The 20446-nt window shown below is 47.9% G+C and overlaps 1 protein-coding gene across 5 annotated transcripts in view; it reads right to left on the reverse strand.

Moving 5' to 3' along the window:
* Window positions 1-20446, reverse strand: part of LOC129858029 (fibroblast growth factor 13) — a 189702-nt gene that overhangs the window by 95883 nt on the left and 73373 nt on the right. For 3 of the 5 annotated variants that reach the window (XM_055926897.1, XM_055926894.1, XM_055926895.1), the window contains one exon: window positions 5630-5800. The exons of 1 other annotated variant lie outside the window; for it this stretch is intronic. In XM_055926897.1, coding sequence (XP_055782872.1) covers window positions 5630-5800 — 171 coding nt within the window. The remainder of the gene's footprint in view (window positions 1-5629; window positions 5801-20446) is intronic. One more of the 5 variants, XM_055926899.1, reaches the window with a different exon arrangement.

The following is a 20446-nucleotide window of genomic DNA, read 5'->3' on the forward strand; positions in this document are numbered from 1 at the left end:
CGCCCTGGCCTTAGTATTCTTTGTTTTCTTTATTATTTTAGTTAGGTCAGGGTGTGACATGGGGAATGTTTGTGTTTTGTTGGTTTTGGGTGTTTTTTATGGTAAAGGGGTTGTTGTGTAGTATATGGGTTTGTGTGGAGTTCAGGTGTCTAGCGTTGTCTATGTATGTTTAGTTGTCTAGGAGAGTCTATGGTTACCTGAATGAGTTCCCAATTAGAGACAGCTGATTTCGGTTGTCTCTGATTGGGAGCCTTATTTAGGGTAGCCATAGGCTCTCATTGGTTGTGGGTAATTGTCTATGTCAGAACGTTTGTAGCCTGTGTGTGTAAGTGCACGACGTTTATTAGCTTCACGGTCGTTTGTTGTTTTGTTCGTTTTGTTAAAGTGTTTCGTGTCGTGTTTATTTTTCGTCATCTTTTAAAATAAAAGAAGATGGCTTACTTTCCAAAAGCTGCGTTTTGGTCCATCAATCCGCCACACGATCGTGACAGAATTACCCACCATCGGACCAAGCAGCGGAAAACAAAGCAACAGCAGCAATGTCAAGACTCCTGGACGTGGGAGGAAATTCTAGACGGGAGAGGACCCTGGTCACAGCCAGGGGAATATCACTGCCCCAAGGCAGAGATGGAGGCAGCACGGCGACACGGGAGGAAGCCCAAGAGACAGCACAAAAAATTTTTTGGAGGGGGGCACTTGGAGCAGTCGGCGAAGTTGAGGGGTGAGTCTGAGTGTGTCGAGGAGTTATTGGACAGATTGGAGGAGAGTGAACGAAGGGGAGATTATGAGACATTCGAAGAGTTGTTGACGAAATTGGAGGAGAGTGAAGAGAGAGAGCTGTTGGTTTGGCAGAGTATGCAATGCATTCTCCCTGAGGAGCGTATTAGCTGTCCGATGCCACCTGTGTCAGTTCCTCGTACTCAGCCTGAAACTTGTGTTAAAGTTCCGGAAGATTTGATGCCGGCTATACACACCAGGTCTCCAGTACATCTTCACAACCCGGTGTGTCCTGTTCCTACTTTTTGCACTCATCCTGAGATGCATGTCCCCAGCCCTGTACCACTAGTTCCGGCACCAAGCACTAGGTCTAAGGTGCGTCTCCAGAGCCCTTTACGCACTGTTCCTGCTCCCCGCACTAGCTTTGAGGTGCGTGTTTCCAGCCCATTACCACCAGTGCCTTCACCACGCATCAAGCTTCCTGGGTGTCTCCAGAGCCCTGTTCTTCCTCCACGTACTAGCCCTGTGGTGCGTGTCTCCAGCACATTACCACCAGTGCCTACACCACGCACCAAGCCCTCTGTGTGTCTCCAGAGTCCTGTACGCACTGTTCCTTCTCCCCGTACTCGCCCTGATGTGCGGGTCCTCAGCCCGGTACCACCAGTACCGGTACCACGCACAAGGCCTATAGTATGCCTTGAGAGTCCAGTGTGCCCTGTTGTTGCTCCCCGCACTAGCCTTGAGATGCGTGTCCCTAGCCCGGTACCACCAGTTCCGGCACCACGCACTAGGCCTAATGTGCGTCTCCAGGGTCCAGTATGCCCTGTTCCTGCTCCCCGCACTAGCCCTGAGATGCGTGTCCCCAGCCCGGTGCCACCAGTCCCGGCACCACGCACCAGGCCTACAGTGCGCCTCAGCCGGCAGGAGTCTGCCGTCTGCACAGCGATGACTGAACTGCCCGTCTGCCAAGCGCCATCTGAGCCATCCGTCTCCCCAGCGCCATCTGAGCCATCCGTCTCCCCAGCGCCATCTGAGCCATCCGTCTGCAATGAGCCTGCAAAGCCGCCCGTCTGCCATGAGCCTGCAAAGCCGCCCGTCTGCCATGAGCCCACTGAGCCGTCCGCCAGACAGGAGCCGCTAGAGCCGCCAGCCAGACAGGAGCCGCTAGAGCCGTCCGTCAGACAGGATCTGCCAGAGCCGCCAACCAGACAGGATCTGCCAGAGCCGCCAACCAGACAGGATCTGCCAGAGCCGCCAACCAGACAGGAGCAGCCAGATCAGTCAGCCAGCCATGAGCAGCCAGATCAGTCAGCCAGCCATGAGCAGCCAGATCCGTCAGCCAGCCATGAGCAGCCAGATCCGTCAGCCAGCCATGAGCAGCCAGATCCGTCAGCTAGCCATGAGCAGCCAGATCCGTCAGCTAGCCATGAGCAGCCAGATCCGTCAGCTAGCCATGAGCAGCCAGATCCGTCAGCTAGCCATGAGCAGCCAGATCCGTCAGCTAGCCATGAGCAGCCAGATCCGTCAGCTAGCCATGAGCAGCCAGATCCGTCAGCTAGCCATGAGCAGCCAGATCCGTCAGCTAGCCATGAGCAGCCAGATCCGTCAGCTAGCCATGAGCAGCCAGATCCGTCAGCTAGCCATGAGCAGCCAGATCCGTCAGCTAGCCATGAGCAGCCAGATCCGTCAGCTAGCCATGAGCAGCCAGATCCGTCAGCTAGCCATGAGCAGCCAGATCCGTCAGCTAGCCATGAGCAGCCAGATCCGTCAGCCAGCCATGAGCAGCCAGATCCGTCAGCCAGCCATGAGCAGCCAGATCCGTCAGCCAGCCATGAGCAGTCAGATCCGTCAGCCAGCCATGAGCAGCCAGATCAGTCAGCCAGCCATGAGCAGCCAGATCAGTCAGCCAGCCATGAGCAGCCAGATCCGTTAGCCAGCCATGAGCAGCCAGATCTGTCAGCCAGCCATGGGCCGTCCCTCAGTCCGGAGCTGCAGTCCCTCAGTCCGGAGCTGCAGTCCCTCAGTCCGGAGCTGCAGTCCCTCAGTCCGGAGCTGCCATTCCTCAGTCCGGAGCTGCCATTCCTCAGTCCGGAGCTGCCCCTTACCCTGGTGCTGCCCCTTACCCTGGTGCTGCCCCTTACCCTGGTGCTGCCCCTTACCCTGGTACTGCCCCTTACCCTGGTACTGCCCCTGACCCTGGTACTGCCCCTTACCCTGGTACTGGCCCTTAGTCCGGAGTTGTCCCTTAGTCCGGAACTGCCCCTTAATGCAATGGGGTTAATGTGGAGAGGGGTCATTTTGAAGAAGCTAAGGAGGTGGTTAGGGACTGTGGTGACGTGGGGACCACGACCAGAGCCGGAGCCGCCACCGTGGATGGAAGCCCACCCAGACCCTCCCCTAGACTGTGTAATGGTGCGCCCGGAGTTCGCACCTTAAGGGGGGGTTATGTCACGCCCTGGCCTTAGTATTCTTTGTTTTCTTTATTATTTTAGTTAGGTCAGGGTGTGACATGGGGAATGTTTGTGTTTTGTTGGTTTTGGGTGTTTTTTATGGTAAAGGGGTTGTTGTGTAGTATATGGGTTTGTGTGGAGTTCAGGTGTCTAGCGTTGTCTATGTATGTTTAGTTGTCTAGGAGAGTCTATGGTTACCTGAATGAGTTCCCAATTAGAGACAGCTGATTTCGGTTGTCTCTGATTGGGAGCCTTATTTAGGGTAGCCATAGGCTCTCATTGGTTGTGGGTAATTGTCTATGTCAGAACGTTTGTAGCCTGTGTGTGTAAGTGCACGACGTTTATTAGCTTCACGGTCGTTTGTTGTTTTGTTCGTTTTGTTAAAGTGTTTCGTGTCGTGTTTATTTTTCGTCATCTTTTAAAATAAAAGAAGATGGCTTACTTTCCAAAAGCTGCGTTTTGGTCCATCAATCCGCCACACGATCGTGACAGTACCCAATTGCCAAACTTGAGTAAAAGTATAGATACCTTAATAGAAAATGACTCAAGTAAAAGTCACCCAGTAAACTACTACTTGAATAAAAGTCTAAAAGTATTTGGTTTTAAATATACTTAAGTACTGTATCAAAAGTAAATGTAATTGCTAAAATATACTTAAGTATCAAAAGTATATATAATTTCAAATTCCTTATATAAAGCAAACCAGACAGCATCATTGTCTTGTTTTTTAAATTTAAGAATAGCCAGGGGGCATGCTCCAACACATTTACAAATGAAGCATGTGTGTTTAGTGAGTCCGCCAGATCAGAAGCAGTAGGGATGATCAGGGATGTTCTCTTGATAAGTGCGGGAATTTGACAATTTTCCTGTCATGCTAAGCATTCAAAATGTAATGAGTACTTTTTTGTATTACATAAAATGTATGGAGTAAAAAGTACATACTTGTCTTTAGGAATGTTGTAGTAAAAGTTATCAAAAATATATATACTAAAGTAAAGTACAGATACCCCAAAAAGCTACTTATGTAGTACTTTCAAGTAATATTGTTATTTAAGTACTTTACACCACTGGTGTTGGGGTAATGCCTGGGAGGGTTCTCTGTGCCGAACATAGGGCCATAGCACCGCCACAGACCACGGAACCACATCACATCAGTCTATTAAATGTTAATGACACCCCAGCTAATATGTTACATAAGGCAGCAGTCTTTCTCCCCTCCTTCCTTTGTAAATTCAGTCACGTCACAGTGGAGTTGCAGCCAAACTGAATAATAGATCTATAGTTTCTCCCTCCCCCTCCCTCCCTCTCTCCTTCTCACCCCCTCCCTCCCTCTCCCTCCCTCCCTCTCTCCCTCTCTATGTTCATGAGCAGCCCACTCATCTGATTCAACAGGGGATTGTTACCTGATGATATCATGTAGCTGTGAGACCACATGACAAACCAGCTTACACTGCAAATGTACTATAACCCACAGGGAATCCTCTTGCTTACCAAGCTGTCTGGAAGTCTGAAAAGGAAGGCACCTTCATATTTTGCAATCTTAGTACTCTACCGATGAACGTGGCACGAGCCTCAGGCAATAGACGTAACAACCAACCCCTAGTACTAAGCATACATGCACAATGCCTCAGCATGCAGGTGTTAAGAGCACACTAACGCTCCTGTACGGTGTCTACCCCTCTCCCCAATGAGCATGACTATACACAGGCAAACCAAACCATCATGCGTCTGCAAGCGCCAGGGAAAGGGGTAGAGAGAGAGAGAGAGGAGAGTGGGGGAGAGGGGGAGGACGGAGAGGAGAGAAGGGGGAAGAGAAAGACTGGTAGAGAAAGGGGGAGGGGCAGCGAGCGGGAGGAGACATGGGGGAGAAGGCGAAAGAGAGGTGGGGGAACTTGGGCAGGGAGGAGACGGACAGTTACTTAATAGGTGTGGCACATGCCAATAACGCACTAGCATTATCTTAATATGAACCTAATGTGAATATGCTGTACGGACAGAGGGACAGGACTGTAGCACAAGTTGCACGCTTCTTATTTTATGAAGCCAAGTGGTTGAAATAGAAACGTTAAAGTATGGTGGACAGCAGATGTGTCATTCTATAACCCTTCAGGGGGTTTTATTATTTGTTTATTTTGGCTGGAGCATGTGCCCCTGGGTGACAATGACCCAAGTCTGATGGTTGCAGGGGGTTTGGGTGGGCTGTGCTCCACAGGCAAGCATAAGACACACACACACACACACACACACATACACACACACACACACACACACAGACACGCAGTGGGAGCACGCACAGGACAGATACTTTTTAAAAAATAGGACAGGAATGAAAGGAAACTTTGTTTTGAGGAGGAGGGGAGAACTATCAGTTCAGACAGAATATAAGAGAGTGATAGAGAGGGGAAAAGGCAACAAAAAAAGCAGCAGTTAAAAACCAAGGGGGGAGGGGAGTGCGGACAAACCTTCAGGCTCTGAGCTCTCTTTGTTGACCACTTGCTTCAGCGGGCAGCAGAAGATTTCGTGACACTTAGCACGAAAGGGGGACCCTTTACTCCTTAAATCCGCCGATGAATGGACGGAATCCTGCCGTAACATAATGTACTCCTGGGTACCTGGAGCAGCGTCATCCTGGACTGCCGTGGTGCCACAACAGAATGAACTGAGGTTAGGGGAGCGCTCACCACAACACAGACAGAAGAACAACGCAGGGTAGAAACAAAAGGCATAAGAGAAGACAGCAACAACATCACATCAGCAACCACTAGAGAAGTACTGCAACACAACACAGTCTGCTACAACAGAGGAAGAGAGAGGAAGAGAGAGGAAGAGACAGGAAGAGAGAGGAAGAGACAGGAAGAGACAGAAAGAGAGAGAACATCAAGCTCACTAAACAACTTTAAAAATATACCACTAAAGTAACACCAAGAGAGGGAGGGAGGGGAAGAAAGAGGAAAAACAAAGGGAGGTGGAGCACGGGGCAAACAGCTACAGAGACAAATGGAAGCTAAACGTTATCATGTAGATGTAGCACTGCGTGTCCCAAGGTCATTCTTAAATCATTCTAGAGTGTGAGAGGTTGAGTAAAGCAAGGCATGCGCGCAGACTGCAGTCTACCATCTGCAAGGTCAATACCAGCAGATCTAAGGTCAGATTGGCGTGCTACTGACCCCAACCAGACAGTGCCCTTTTTAAGGGAAGGCAAGCAAATGCAAAGGCATGCGCAGATCTCAGACCATCCAAGCAGAGTGTGGTGGTCCGGAATGTTTTCATGAAATCACACATGCAGAGACGATATTATTACAGTGCAGATGATGAATTCTATGAGGAAATGATGGCATCAACTGTATTTTGTTTTCAGTGTACTGCTGTAGGCCTGTCTGATGTTCATGAGGACATGTCTACAGGATCAGACCAATTGTAAATGACCACGGCAAGAAGACTACACCCCATTTGTCTTCTCCTTCACATGACTGCCTTAGTCACCATCCTCCATCCATCTCTTAAACTGCATATATCCACTTGTACAGACAGGAGAGGCATACTGATCCACCGGCCTCACAGGCTACTTTCCCCCTAGAGAAAACTGGAGTCTAAATGAAGTCTGGGCTAAGACATTATAATCTATTGTCATTCTGTGGTATGATTTTGGGCTGACATCCAGAAGTCCTCTGTGGTGTACTGGCTCAGTGATAAAGTCTTATCTTCTGTTCTCTCTCTCTGCTCAGCTATTAAAAGTAAAACATGAATGAAATATATACAGTTGACATCCTCGACAAATATTTAAACTCAGTTTTTCACAATTCCTGACATTTAATCCTTGTAAAAATTCCCTGTTTTAGGTCAGTTAGGATCACCACTTTATTTTAAGAATGTGAAATGTCAGAATAATAGTAGAGAGAATGATTTATTTCAGCTTTTCTTTCTTTCGTCACATTCCCAGTGGGTCAGAAGTTTACATACACTGAAATAGTATTTGGTAGCGTTGCCTTTAAATTGTTTAACTTGTGTCAAACGTTTCGGGTAGCCTTCCATAAGCTTCCCACAATAAGTTGGGTGAATTTTGGCCCATTCCTCCTGATAGAGCTGGTGTAACTGAGTCAGATTTGTAGGCCTCCTTGCTCGCACACGCTTTTTCAGTTCTGCTCACAAATTTTCTATAGGATTGAGGTCAGGGCTTTGTGATGGCCACTCCAATACCTTGACTTTGTTGTCCTTAAGCCATTTTTCACAACTTTGGAAGTATGCTTGGGGTCATTGTCCATTTGGAAGACCCATTTGCGACCAAGCTTTAACTTCCTGACTGATGTCTTGAGATGTTGCTTCAATATATCCACATCATTTTCCTCCCTCATGATGCAATCTAGTTTGTGTGTACCAGTCCCTTCTGCAGCAAAGCACCCCACAACATGATGCTGCCATCCCCGTGCTTCACGGTTGGGATGGTGTTCTTTGGCTTGCAAGCCTCACACATTTTCCTCCAAACATAACGATGGTCATTATGGCCAAACAGTTCTATTTTTGTTTCATCAGACCAGAGGACAATTCTCAAAAAGTACAATCTTTGTTCCCTTGTGCAGTTGCTAACCGTAGTCTGGCTTTTTTATGGCGGTTTTGGAGCAGTGGCTTCTTCCTTGATGAGCGGCCTTTCAGGTTATGTCGATATAGGACTTGTTTTACTGTGGATATAGATACTTTTGTACCTGTTTCCTCCAGTATCTTCACAAGTTCCTTTGCTGTTGTTCTGGGATTGATTTGCACTTTTCGCACCAAGGTACGTTCATTTCTAGGAGACAGAACGCGTCTCCTTCCTGAGCGGTGCGACAGCTGCGTGGTCCCATGATGTTTATACTTTCGTACTATTGTTTGTACAGATGAACGTGGTACCGTCAGGCATTTGGAAATTGCTCCAAAAGATGAACCAGACTTGTGGAGGTCTACAATTGTTTTATGAGGTCTTGGCTGATTTTCTCATGATGTCAAGCAAAGAGGCACTGAGTTTGAAGGTAGGCCTTGAAATACATCCACAGGTACACCTCCAATTGACTCAAATGATGTCAATTAGCCTATCAGAAGCTTCTAAAGCCATGACATAATTTTCTGGAATTTTACAAGCTGTTTAAAGGCACAGTCAACTTAGTGTATGTAAACTTCTGACCCACTGGAATTGTGATACAGTGAATTATAAGTGAAATAATCTGTTTGTAAACAATTGTTGGAAAAATTACTGCACTTACTACATGCACAAAGTAGATGTCCTAACCGACTTGCCAAAACTAAAGTTTGTTAACAAGAAATTTGTGGAGTGGTTGAAAAACGAGTTTTAATGACGCCAACCTAATTGTATGTAAACGTCCGACTTCAACTGTCGACATGTTCCTGGTTCTGTAGCCATTGAGCACACTCTCTCCCTCCTCCTACCAGCTAACGCTCCATCCGGGGGGCTGGATACGCACGCCTGCCGACACACTCAAGGAACACGCACACATACAGGCACGCACGTGTGCACACAAACACATGAATAAGGCCCCTCTCTCTTTTCCTGAGAGACCAACTCATTGCAGTGAGAAATATAGGGGGAGACAAACACTTTCCTATCTGTTTAGAAGAACAGAGATAAAACAAGGAGGTAGTGTACATAGCTCACACAAAGAGGCTGCTCTGCCATACAGAAATAGTGACAGGTGCATTTCAAAGGTGAGCAATAATTAGTCTTTACACCAGCATTTAGCTCGACTCTGAACAAGCGCACCCAGACTAAACTGAAGACTACATAAAGGTTGACTTTAGTTAATAGCTACAGCTAACGAGTGTCTCTCTTGTTGAGCACCTGTCGAACCCAAGTCAGACTAGCTGTCGCCATTGGCGTCGGCTAATGGGGATCCTAATAAATCACAGTACAGTGTACAGTGACTCGCGGGTCCATTAGCAGACCAATGTATCACCACTATCCTATTTTTCTCCAGAAACTAGGCCTATATGCCTTTGTCTTAGTGGAGACCACCGCCAGCTACTTCCACCTAAATCCTCAACCCAAAATGCTGGTTTCATGACTAGTCAGCACTAAAACATCAGAAGAGAAAACGGAAGAAAGCAACAGAGTTGAAACTTTCACTGTGTTTTGGGTAGACAAAAGACACTGAGGAGTTTTAATGCACCTGTTCTGAAACTTGACCTCTTTCCATGCTCCAGAGACAAGCATTTGGGGGGGAAAAAACTTCCATCTTGCTCAAATCATTCTGCAACATCTAACAAAAAAAACCATGACAAATGAATTGTTTCCCATTTTATAAATGGACTGTTCAATCATCCAGTTTTATAAATTGTATCTTGAAGATCTTATTACTCTTTTGAGGACCTGATAAGGGATCTCTCAGTGCACAGTGGACTCCCCGCCCCTCCTCTTTCCCTCTCTATCTGTGAGAAGTGACAGTGTTGTGAAGTGGCCCTCGTGAAGAACACTCACCCTCCTCACAGACAGCTTACAGCTGCTGGGTGCCGGTCACTTCATGCTATAGACCAGGGTCCAACTTCACACTGCTCACTAGCACATGTACTAATGCACTCTGCTTTTTCTCTCCCTCTCTCATCTCATCTGCAATGGGTTGAGCTCCACTGACCCAGGTGCGATGGGGGTTCGGGGGGGAGAGGTCTTGTCTCATCTTGCTTTGAGAGAGAGCCAAGAATCTTCCAGAAAACTTTCAGGATCTCATCAGCAGCAATAAAAATGAGAGATGACAGGGGCCAGGGGAAGACCTGGGGAGTGGGCATGAGCAATTTACAAGTGGTAGCTTGCAATTTGGACAATTTACTCAAGTCAAAAGTTCTTATCCATCAGTCAAGCATTTTGCATGATCTGGCTAGAAATCGTTAAGTTCGGTCTGTAGCCGCAGCTACACATTACTAAAATAGTTTGTGCTCATTGTGGAAATACAAGTGGTTGAATGAGGTTGTCTGTTGGGATGCAATATTTATAGTTTGGCTCTGTCTCATGATTTTTGCGTAGTTTTATTTTGGTTGTGTCGGGTCACCTTGGCGACAGTGAGCTGAGGTGAACTTGAGGTTTTCTTTGAAGCAGAGAGCGAATGAGCTTGCATATTTTATTCTGGGTCTTTGATCCTCTGTTTCTCCCTCTCTCTCCACAACTCTATCCAATAGGAGTAAAGTAGCTCCCCAGAGTCACATGATCTCCCGGTACCAATCCTCCCTAACTCTAGTCAGGAGATTCATCACCGGAAAAGTGTAGAAATGACTTAAAGTAACCCTCAAAAGTGTTCAAAATACACCATATTCCTCCTTTAAGTTGTCAATGCTGTCCGATTTAGGAGCACAGGCTAACTACTGTGTAAGATCCTTTGGGAGAGAATTCATATTTTTATGGATATTCACAGCTGTCACCTGATGTGAATATCAATCACTGTTTGAATATCAACGAATATCAAGTCAGAGCAAAGTAATAGTCGTTATTGTACACACCTGCCATCTCTAATATAAACACCCCAAAAATATAACAAACGTCTTTAAAAAAAGGAATGCTTGCTCGTGTTTTCCTATGGCTAGGGACAGTTTGTGCTGAAACTTTCCCAGCCTCATTCCATTACCACAGAGGCCGTAGGCTGTAGTGGACAGAAGGAAACCATTCCCACTAAAGCTGCCGATTACACAGAATGGTCATGGGCAGTACTCACGCTTTCCCACCGGGAAGTCATTCATTTAAGTCAATCTACACTGTATAAAGGGGCTATGAATCTAGAGGAACTCTTTCAGTCAGAGGGGTTCAGCCATCTTGTTATGTTTACTCACCAAGAGAGAGTAAACAGAGGGTGAGGTGCTGTCACGACTTCTGCCGAAGTCGTTGCCTCTCCTTGTCCGGGCGGTGTTCGGCGGTCGACTTCACCGGTCTTCTAGTCATCATCGATCCATTTTTCATTTTCCATTGGTTTTGTCTTGTCTTCCCACACACCTGTTGTCAATCCCATTTCATTACCTGTTGTGTATTTAACCCTCTGTTTCCCTTCATGTGTTTGTCAGAGATTGTTCGTTGTCAAGTGTTGTGTGTTTTGTGTATAAGTGTGCGATGGGTCTTCATACCCAGATTTAGTATTATATTTTATTAGTGAGTGTTATGGAGCTTATTACTGGAACTTTTATTAAAGTACTCCATGCTACACTCTATTTTGACTCTCCTGCGCCTGACTTCCTCTGCCACTTATACACGCCATTGTGACAGAATCTCTGACCTTAAAAATGAAGTCAGCAGGAGGAGGCACTTCACTAATGGAGGTTGAGGAACGCGTCCTGGAACACGCGGCGGAGATTGACAGTCTGTGCGCTGTCATGGATCGCATTGTCCAGAGTATGGACCGCTGGGAGAGACAGGGAGCGTGTCCAGTACCTCCACCACCCCCTGGAATTCCTTCGAACGTTTTTTCCCCGCCGGAACAGAACAGGATCCAGTTGTCCCTACCCACGGGATACAATGGAGATACTACCAGCTGCCAGGGTTTTCTCCTAAAACTGAACTTGTATCTGGCCACGGTCTCTCCAGTACCAACAGACCGTGAGAAAAGCTTCGCCCTCATCTCCTGCCTTACCGGGAAAGCCCTGGAGTGGGCCAACGCTGTGTGTGGAGAGGATAAGGCGTTGGACCATTTTGAGGAGCTCATCTGCCATTTCCGGAAGGTATTCGACCACCCATCCGAAGGCAGAGCAGCAGGTGAGCTCCTCTATCATCTGAGGCAGGGGAGGAGGAGTGCTCAGGAGTTCGCGTTGGAGTTTAGGACTTTGGCTGCCGGCGCTGGATGGAGCGACAGGGCCCTGATCGACCACTACCGTTGTAGTCTACGCGAGGACGTCCGTCGGGAGCTGGCCTGTAGAGACACCACCCTCAACTTCGACCAACTGGTGGATATGTCCATCAGGCTGGACAACATGCTGGCTACTCGGGGACGTCTAGATCGGGGTCTGGTTGTTCCATCCTCTCGCACTCTCTCTCCCGAACCTATGGAATTGGGAGGGATGGTGCGCAGGGAGACTGGAGGGGGTACCCGCTCGAGCACCATCTATGATCGCAGAGATCACACTGCTGATCGGTGCCGGGTTGGTTCCTCTGGGAATAGAGAAGGCAGGCAGGGCACTCTGGCATCACCCCAGGTGAGTAGGCACCATACTCATCCAGAGCCCTCTGCTGCACTTATGTTTGTCTCTGTCACCTTTCCGGATTTTTCCCTGCATTCCCAGTATAAGGCGCTAGTAGATTCAGGCGCGGCTGGGAATTTCATTAATAAAAATTTAGCTTATAGTTTAGGGATTCCTATTGTTTCTGTGGATATGCCTTTCCCTATTCATGCCTTAGATAGTCGACCAATAGGGTCAGGGTTTATCAGGGAGGTCACCGCACCTTTGTCTATGATAACGCAGGAGGGTCACAAGGAGAAGATTAGTCTTTTCCTTATTGATTCCCCTGCGTATTCTGTGGTGTTAGGCCTACCCTGGTTAACTACTCATAACCCCACTGTTTCTTGGCCACAGAGGGCTCTCACGGGGTGGTCGCGAGAGTGCTCAGGTAGGTGTGTAGGGGTTTCCGTTGGTGCTACTACGGTGGAAAGTCCAGACCAGGTTTCCACCGTGCGCATTCCCCCAGAATATGCCGATTTGGCACTCGCCTTCTGTAAAAAGAAGGCGACTCAATTACCACCCCATCGACAGGGGGATTGTGCGATAGATCTCCTGGTAGACGCTGCATATCCCAGGAGTCACGTGTATCCTCTGTCGCAAGCGGAGACAGTGGCTATGGATAATTATATCTCTGAATCCCTGCGTCAGGGGTTCATTCAGCCATCCATTTCACCCGCCTCTTCGAGTTTCTTTTTTGTGAAGAAGAAGGATGGCGGTTTACGCCCGTGCATTGATTATCGAGACCTTAATAAAATCACGGTAAAATATAGTTACCCGCTACCTTTGATTAATACAGTAATGGAGTCAATGCGCGGGGCCCGCTTCTTCACAAAATTGGATCTCAGGAGTGCGTACAATCTGGTGCGTATTAGGAGGGGTGATGAGTGGAAGACGGCATTTAGCACCACCTCAGGTCATTATGAGTACCTGGTCATGCCATATGGGTTGATGAATGCTCCATCAGTCTTCCAATCGTTTGTAGATGAGATCTTCAGGGACCTGAACGGGCAGGGTGTAGTGGTGTATATCGATGATATTTTGATATACTCTGCTACACGCGCTGAGCATGTGTCCTTAGTGCGCAGGGTGCTTGGTCGCCTGTTGGAGCATGATTTATATGTCAAGGCTGAGAAATGCTTGTTCTTCCAACAATCCATCTCCTTCCTAGGGCATCAGATTTCCACTTCAGGAGTGGAAATGGAGAGCGACCGCATTACAGCCGTGCGTAATTGGCCGACTCCAACCACGGTAAAGGAGGTGCAGCGTTTTTTAGGGTTTGCCAATTACTACCGGAGATTTATCCGGGGTTTTGGTCAGGTTGCAGCTCCCATTACCTCACTGCTAAAGGGGGGACCGGTGCGCTTGCAGTGGTCGGCCGAGGCGAATAGGGCTTTTGGTAAACTGAAGGCTCTGTTTACCTCGGCGCCTGTGTTGGCTCATCCGGATCCCTCTTTGCCATTCATAGTAGAGGTGGACGCATCCGAAGCTGGGATAGGAGCAGTGCTCTCTCAGCGTTCGGGTGTGCCACCGAAGCTTCGCCCCTGTGCTTTCTTTTCGAAGAAGCTCAGCCCGGCGGAGCGTAACTATGATGTGGGGGACCGAGAGCTGTTAGCTGTCGTAAAAGCCTTGAAGGTGTGGAGGCATTGGCTTGAGGGGGCTAATCACCCTTTTCTCATCTGGACTGACCACCGCAATCTGGAGTACATCCGGCAGGCGAAGAGACTAAATCCTCGCCAGGCAAGGTGGGCCATGTTTTTCACTCGTTTTGTGTTTACGCTTACTTACAGACCAGGCTCCCAGAACGTCAAGGCAGACGCATTGTCTCGGCTGTATGACACAGAGGAGCGACCCATGGATCCCACTCCCATACTCCCAGAGTCGTGTTTGGTGGCGCCAGTAGTGTGGGAGCTGGACGCGGACATTGAGCGGGCGTCACGTGCAGAGCCCTCTCCTCCTGAGTGTCCAGCTGGTCGTCTGTACGTTCCGTCTGCTGTCCGCGACCGATTGATCTATTGGGCTCACACATCACCCTCCTCTGGTCATCCTGGGATAGGTCGGACGATGCGCTGTCTTGATGGGAGGTACTGGTGGCCCACTTTAGCTAAGGACGTGAGGATTTATGTTTCCTCCTGTTCGGTGTGCGCCCAGTGCAAGGCTCCTAGACACCTGCCTAGAGGTAAGCTTTTACCTTTACCCGTTCCTCAACGGCCGTGGTCGCACCTGTCAGTGGATTTTGTGACTGATCTTCCACCTTCACAGGGTTACACCACGATCCTGGTCGTTGTGGATCGGTTTTCTAAGTCCTGTCGTCTTCTCCCTTTGCCCGGTCTCCCTACGGCCTTACAAACTGCGGAGGCTCTGTTTACACATGTTTTCCGGCATTATGGGGTGCCTGAGGATATAGTGTCTGATCGGGGTCCCCAGTTCACGTCAAGGGTCTGGAAGGCGTTCATGGAACGTCTGGGGATCTCGGTTAGTCTTACCTCAGGTTTTCACCCCGAGAGTAATGGGCAGGTGGAGAGAGTTAACCAGGATGTGGGCAGGTTTCTGCGGTCCTATTGCCAGGACCGGCCAGGGGAGTGGGCGAAGTTCGTGCCCTGGGCAGAGATAGCCCAGAACTCGCTACGTCACTCCTCTACTAACCTTACCCCTTTTCAATGTGTATTAGGGTATCAGCCGGTTCTGGCTCCTTGGCATCAGAGTCAGACCGAAGCTCCTGCGGTGGACAATTGGTTTCGGCACGCTGAGGAAACTTGGGAGGCAGCCCACGTCCACCTTCAGCGTGCCATAAGGCGCCAGAAAATTGGCGCAGACCGTCGCCGCAGTGAGGCCCCGGTGTTTGTACCAGGGGACAGGGTCTGGCTCTCGACCCGAAACCTGCCCCTCCGCCTGCTCTGCCGGAAGCTGTGTCCGCGGTTTGTGGGGCCGTTTAAAGTCCTGAGGAGAGTGAACGAGGTATGTTATAGATTACAACTGCCCATTAATTACCGTATTAACCCCTCGTTCCATGTGTCTCTCCTCAGGCCGGTGGTGGCTGGCCCGCTCCAGGAGGCTGAAGTGCGTGAAGTTCCTCCGCCTCCTCTAGACATCGAGGGGGCCCCGGCGTACGCTATTCGATCCATTTTGGATTCGAGACGTCGGGCGAGGGGCCTTCAGTACCTCGTGGACTGGGAGGGGTACGGGCCGGAGGAGAGATGCTGGGTTCCGGTGGAGGACGTTTTAGATCCTTCTATGTTAAAAGAATTCCACCGCCTCCATCCGGATCGCCCTGCACCTCGCCCTCCGGGTCGTCCCCGAGGCCGGTGTCGACGCGCTGCTGGAGCCGCGCGTCAGGGGGGGGGTAATGTCACGACTTCTGCCGAAGTCGTTGCCTCTCCTTGTCCGGGCGGTGTTCGGCGGTCGACTTCACCGGTCTTCTAGTCATCATCGATCCATTTTTCATTTTCCATTGGTTTTGTCTTGTCTTCCCACACACCTGTTGTCAATCCCATTTCATTACCTGTTGTGTATTTAACCCTCTGTTTCCCTTCATGTGTTTGTCAGAGATTGTTCGTTGTCAAGTGTTGTGTGTTTTGTGTATAAGTGTGCGATGGGTCTTCATACCCAGATTTAGTATTATATTTTATTAGTGAGTGTTATGGAGCTTATTACTGGAACTTTTATTAAAGTACTCCATGCTACACTCTATTTTGACTCTCCTGCGCCTGACTTCCTCTGCCACTTATACACGCCATTGTGACAGGTGCTTTGATTACAGCGTGGCACACATCCTCAACTTCCCACTCTGCTTTGTTAAGTTCGAAGGATAGAGGTCACCACGGGTGTCAGAGCTAACTGTACTCGTTTAATCATAACGTTCACCTGAACAATACAGAATGTGGGGTGTAAAATAACCCCAGGGTCAACCACTGTAACAATAACACATTGCGTGACTATCTTACTGTACAGCTATAACATGCTCCCACTCTGCTGCTGGCCCTGAAACCGTGAACACCACATACACCCCAGGCTGAACCTGTAGGGCGCCCCTTACCCTCTCTCATAAGGACGCACTCACACATCGATGCCCACATACATATCTGTGCATGCACATACACACACACACACACACACTCATAACCACTCACACTCATGCCTGCACCCACACACAATTACACTCCACCCCTCACACCTCTGTGAGTCACGGCCCATCAAAGAGGCCCTGGGTGGTGTTTCTGTTTACAGCCCCGCCTCTTCCTCCGAGTGAGCGCACTTCCTGAAACGACCGTCGTCAAACACACACACATGCACGCCCACACAAGAATCCATAAAGAAAGAGCGTGCGTGACACTGTGCACAGCTGTGTGGGCTGGCATTAGAGAGGGCTGTGAGAGAGCAATGAAAGGGCAGAACAGAGAATGACTGAACTGCAGAGCTAAGCTGCTAGCCACTGTAAACTGACTGTCAGATCGAAGGTTTTTATGAATATCTGAAGAAATAAGTAAAAACAACTAGATTTGACTAAACTTTGAGATGAGAAATACTGTATTGAGAGAGACTAGTAAGGATAGGATGAGAAGAGCCTCTCGGTCTCTCTCTCTCTCTCTCTATCTCTGTCTCTTTCTCTGTTTCTCTTTCTCTCTCTGTTTCTGTTTCTCTCTCTCTCTGTGTCTCTTTTTCTCTCTCTCTCGGTCTCTCTCTTTCTCTCTCTCTCTGTCTCTCTCTCTCTCTCTCTCTCTGTTTCTCTTTCTCTCTGTCTCTCTGTCTCTCTCTGTCTCTCTCTCTCTCCCTGTCTCTCTCCCTCTCTGTCTCTCTCTATTGAGTATTGATCAACTGTCAAAGCTTGACCTTGATTCATTGTGACACACTCCTACTTGATAAGTCACGTGTGTGTGTGTGTGTGAGAGAGACTGTCAAGCCAATACGTCAAATGTGTCAACATTCTAACGCAATCAACAACATATTTAGTTCAGTGCGTCAACAGCATTAAATGCAACATCCTTTTAGTTTTCTACTACCATCTGCCTTTCTGTGTCCCAGAGCAACCTCGTAGTAAAAACATGACATGAAGACCAGCTGAATTGGATTGTGGTTTAATCTCCGTTTCCAGGAAGACATAGGAGGGTTGGCGTCCTGGGAGCCACTCTGGGAGTCACTCTGATTCCTCTGCTCCTGATGAGAGACCTCTGACAGCATGCAACAACAGGATTGTGTTTATAATACACAAAGGGACAGTTTCCTGATGTCAGATTATGCCTAATAATGGACTAGGAAAGCGTGCTCAATATAAAATCTTAATTGAAATCGCTTTAAAGGCCAGGACCTGGCTAAATCGGTGTGTCCGAGAAACCAGCCCATAGTCAGTCACTCAATAAAGTCAGACAATAAAGTGTCATCTATATATTTGGATATCATACGCCCAAATCATATGCTGCTGATATTAAAGTCACAATGAAGTTGCCAACGTGGTTTTAGCGGATGACTGAAAGGGGTTTAGGTGACATCAGGTCTCTAAAATATGCTGTCTGGTTGTCAAATACTAACAAATACTATAACAAATAGCTTACATTTTCAAAACAGTCCTGTATTTCACCTCAGAAACCACCTCTTTTTTCTACATATAGACTTCTAATGGAAGTCAAAATTCATGTAAGGCAGAGGCTGGAAGCCATCTGGAAAATATACCATGGAAAAAAGAGAGCGAGCGAGAAAATCAATGTAGAACGTCTATTTGGGGCCAAACAAATGTGTTGATGAATCCACTTCTCAGTAGGTCATGAGGATGGATGTATTTTCTGTGCCCGTCCTGAGGTCTGGACCGGGCCCGGGAGAGCAGAACACACTAATGGCTATCATCTGGTGGCTCTCGCCATCGGCTGTGTCCCCCCTCCTCACCCTCTCCTCCTCCTCTCATTCACTGTGCCCCTGCCTCTTCACGGCAATTGGAGGCCGAGTGCGAGGAGTGTATGGTACTGTATATCAGTGCTAAGTGCAACGCGATACACACACACACACACACACACACACACACACACACACACACACACGCGCGCGCACACGCACACGCACACGCAGCCATTCAGAAAAAGTACTGCGTATAACTCTGTTCGCACTGTACAGTACACACAGAAGCCAAATGAAAGGAATCAAACAAAATGTAGAAATGAAATACCAATAAAAGACCGAATCTAACCACAGGCTCTCTACTAGAACACAGAAGAAGTGGTGCTCTAACACATGGTGTTGTGTGGGCGGCGTGGGAGGAGAGGTACTTAAACAGTGACTATCAAAAGGTTGTCGTCTCCTCCTTCACATTTAAAACACCTCTCTCGCTGAGGAGTGTCAGGGCCTCTGAATAAATACTACATCAACAAACCTGACTCACCTACTGAAGTGGGAGTGAACAGATACGAATCTGTGGTTAGCTGTAGTAGTACTGAGGAGGGTCGACATCACCCTACAGCCCGCAGAACAGTAGTATGGACGGGGAGAGTTGATTTACTCAGACACACACTGCATAACCTCCCCAGCTCAATGCAACTTCTATGGGCCAGCGCTCCTGCTTCGCTAAAGGGTAATGATCAGAAAGTGAAACGAGGTGTGAATGACTGGGAATAGTGTGTTTAGTCATAATCTCTCTATGGCTGAGCTAATGGTCTGATGTGCACTGAGCTGGTTTACCGTGTGGTTCAATGGCCCCTGCCGACCACAAGTCTCCAACATGGCTCTTCATGCCTAGGGAACTGTGGGATTGTTGATATTGTACATATGATATACAGGTAGGTGGACAGCTACACTACAAATCGGAGTTCAAAGGTCAGACTGGATTGGTTCTAATCTGGAGCAAGTGCGGTGTAGGTGAAAACACAGCAGGGCGCCAAACACACATATTCTTAAACATACAGTGCTGTGAAAAAGTATTTGCCCCTTTCCGGATTTCTTATTTTTTTGCACATTTGTCACACTTAAATGTTTCAGATCATCAAACAAATGTAAATATTACACAAAGATAACCCAATTAAACACAACGTTTTTAAGTGATCATTTTATTTATTAAGGGAAAAAAGCTATCTGAACCTTCACGGCTCTATGTGAAAAAGTAATTGCCCCTCCCTTGTTAAATCATGAATTTACTGTGGTTAATCACATTTTTTGGAAAGCTGAGTTCAATTTCACGAGCCACACCTAGGCCTGATTACTGCCAGACCTGTTGAATCAAGAAATCACTTAAATAGAACCTGTCTGACAAAGTAGGCTAAAAGATCTCAAAAAGCAAGACATCATGACGCGATCCAAAGAAATTCAGGAACAGATGAGAAACAAAGTAATTGACATCTATCAGTCTGGAAAGGGTTACAAAGCCATTTCTAAAGCTTTGGGACTCCAGCGAACCACAGTGAGAGACATTATCCACAAATGGAGAAAATTTGGAACAGTGGTGAACCTTCCCAGGAGTGGCCGGTCTACCAAAATGACCCCAAGAGCGCAGCGACGACTCATCCAAGAGGTCACAAAAGAACCCACAACAACATCTAAAGAACTGCAGGCCTCACTTGCCCCAGTTAAGGGCAGTGTTCATGACTCAACCAGAAGAAAGAGACTGGGCAAAAATGGCATCCATGGCAGAGTTCCAAGGCAAAAACCACTGCTGAACAAAAATAACATAAAGGCTTGTCTCACTTTTGGCAAAAAAACATCTTGATGATCCCCAAGACTTTTGGGAAAATATTCTGTGGACTGATGAGACAAAAGTTAAACTTTTTGGAAGGTGTGTGTCCTATTATGTCTGGTGTAAACGTAACAGAACATTTCAGAAAAAGAACATCATACCAACAGTAAATATGGTGGTGGTAGTGTGATGGTCTGGGGCTGCTTTGCTACTTCAGGACCTGGATGACTTGCTGTGATTGATGGAACCATGAATTCTGCTCTCTACCAAAAAATCCTGAAGGAGAATGTCCGGCCATCAGTTCGTGACCTCAAGCTGAAACGCACTTGAGTTCTGCAGCAGGACAATGATCCAAAACACACCAGCAAGTCCACCTCTGAATGGCTTAAAAAAAAACGAAATTAAGGTTTTGGAGTGGCCTAGTAAAAGTCCGGACTTGAATCCGATTGAGATGCTG

The sequence above is a fragment of the Salvelinus fontinalis genome, chromosome 6 (assembly GCF_029448725.1).
Source record: "Salvelinus fontinalis isolate EN_2023a chromosome 6, ASM2944872v1, whole genome shotgun sequence".
In the NCBI taxonomy this organism is placed as follows: domain Eukaryota; kingdom Metazoa; phylum Chordata; class Actinopteri; order Salmoniformes; family Salmonidae; genus Salvelinus; species Salvelinus fontinalis.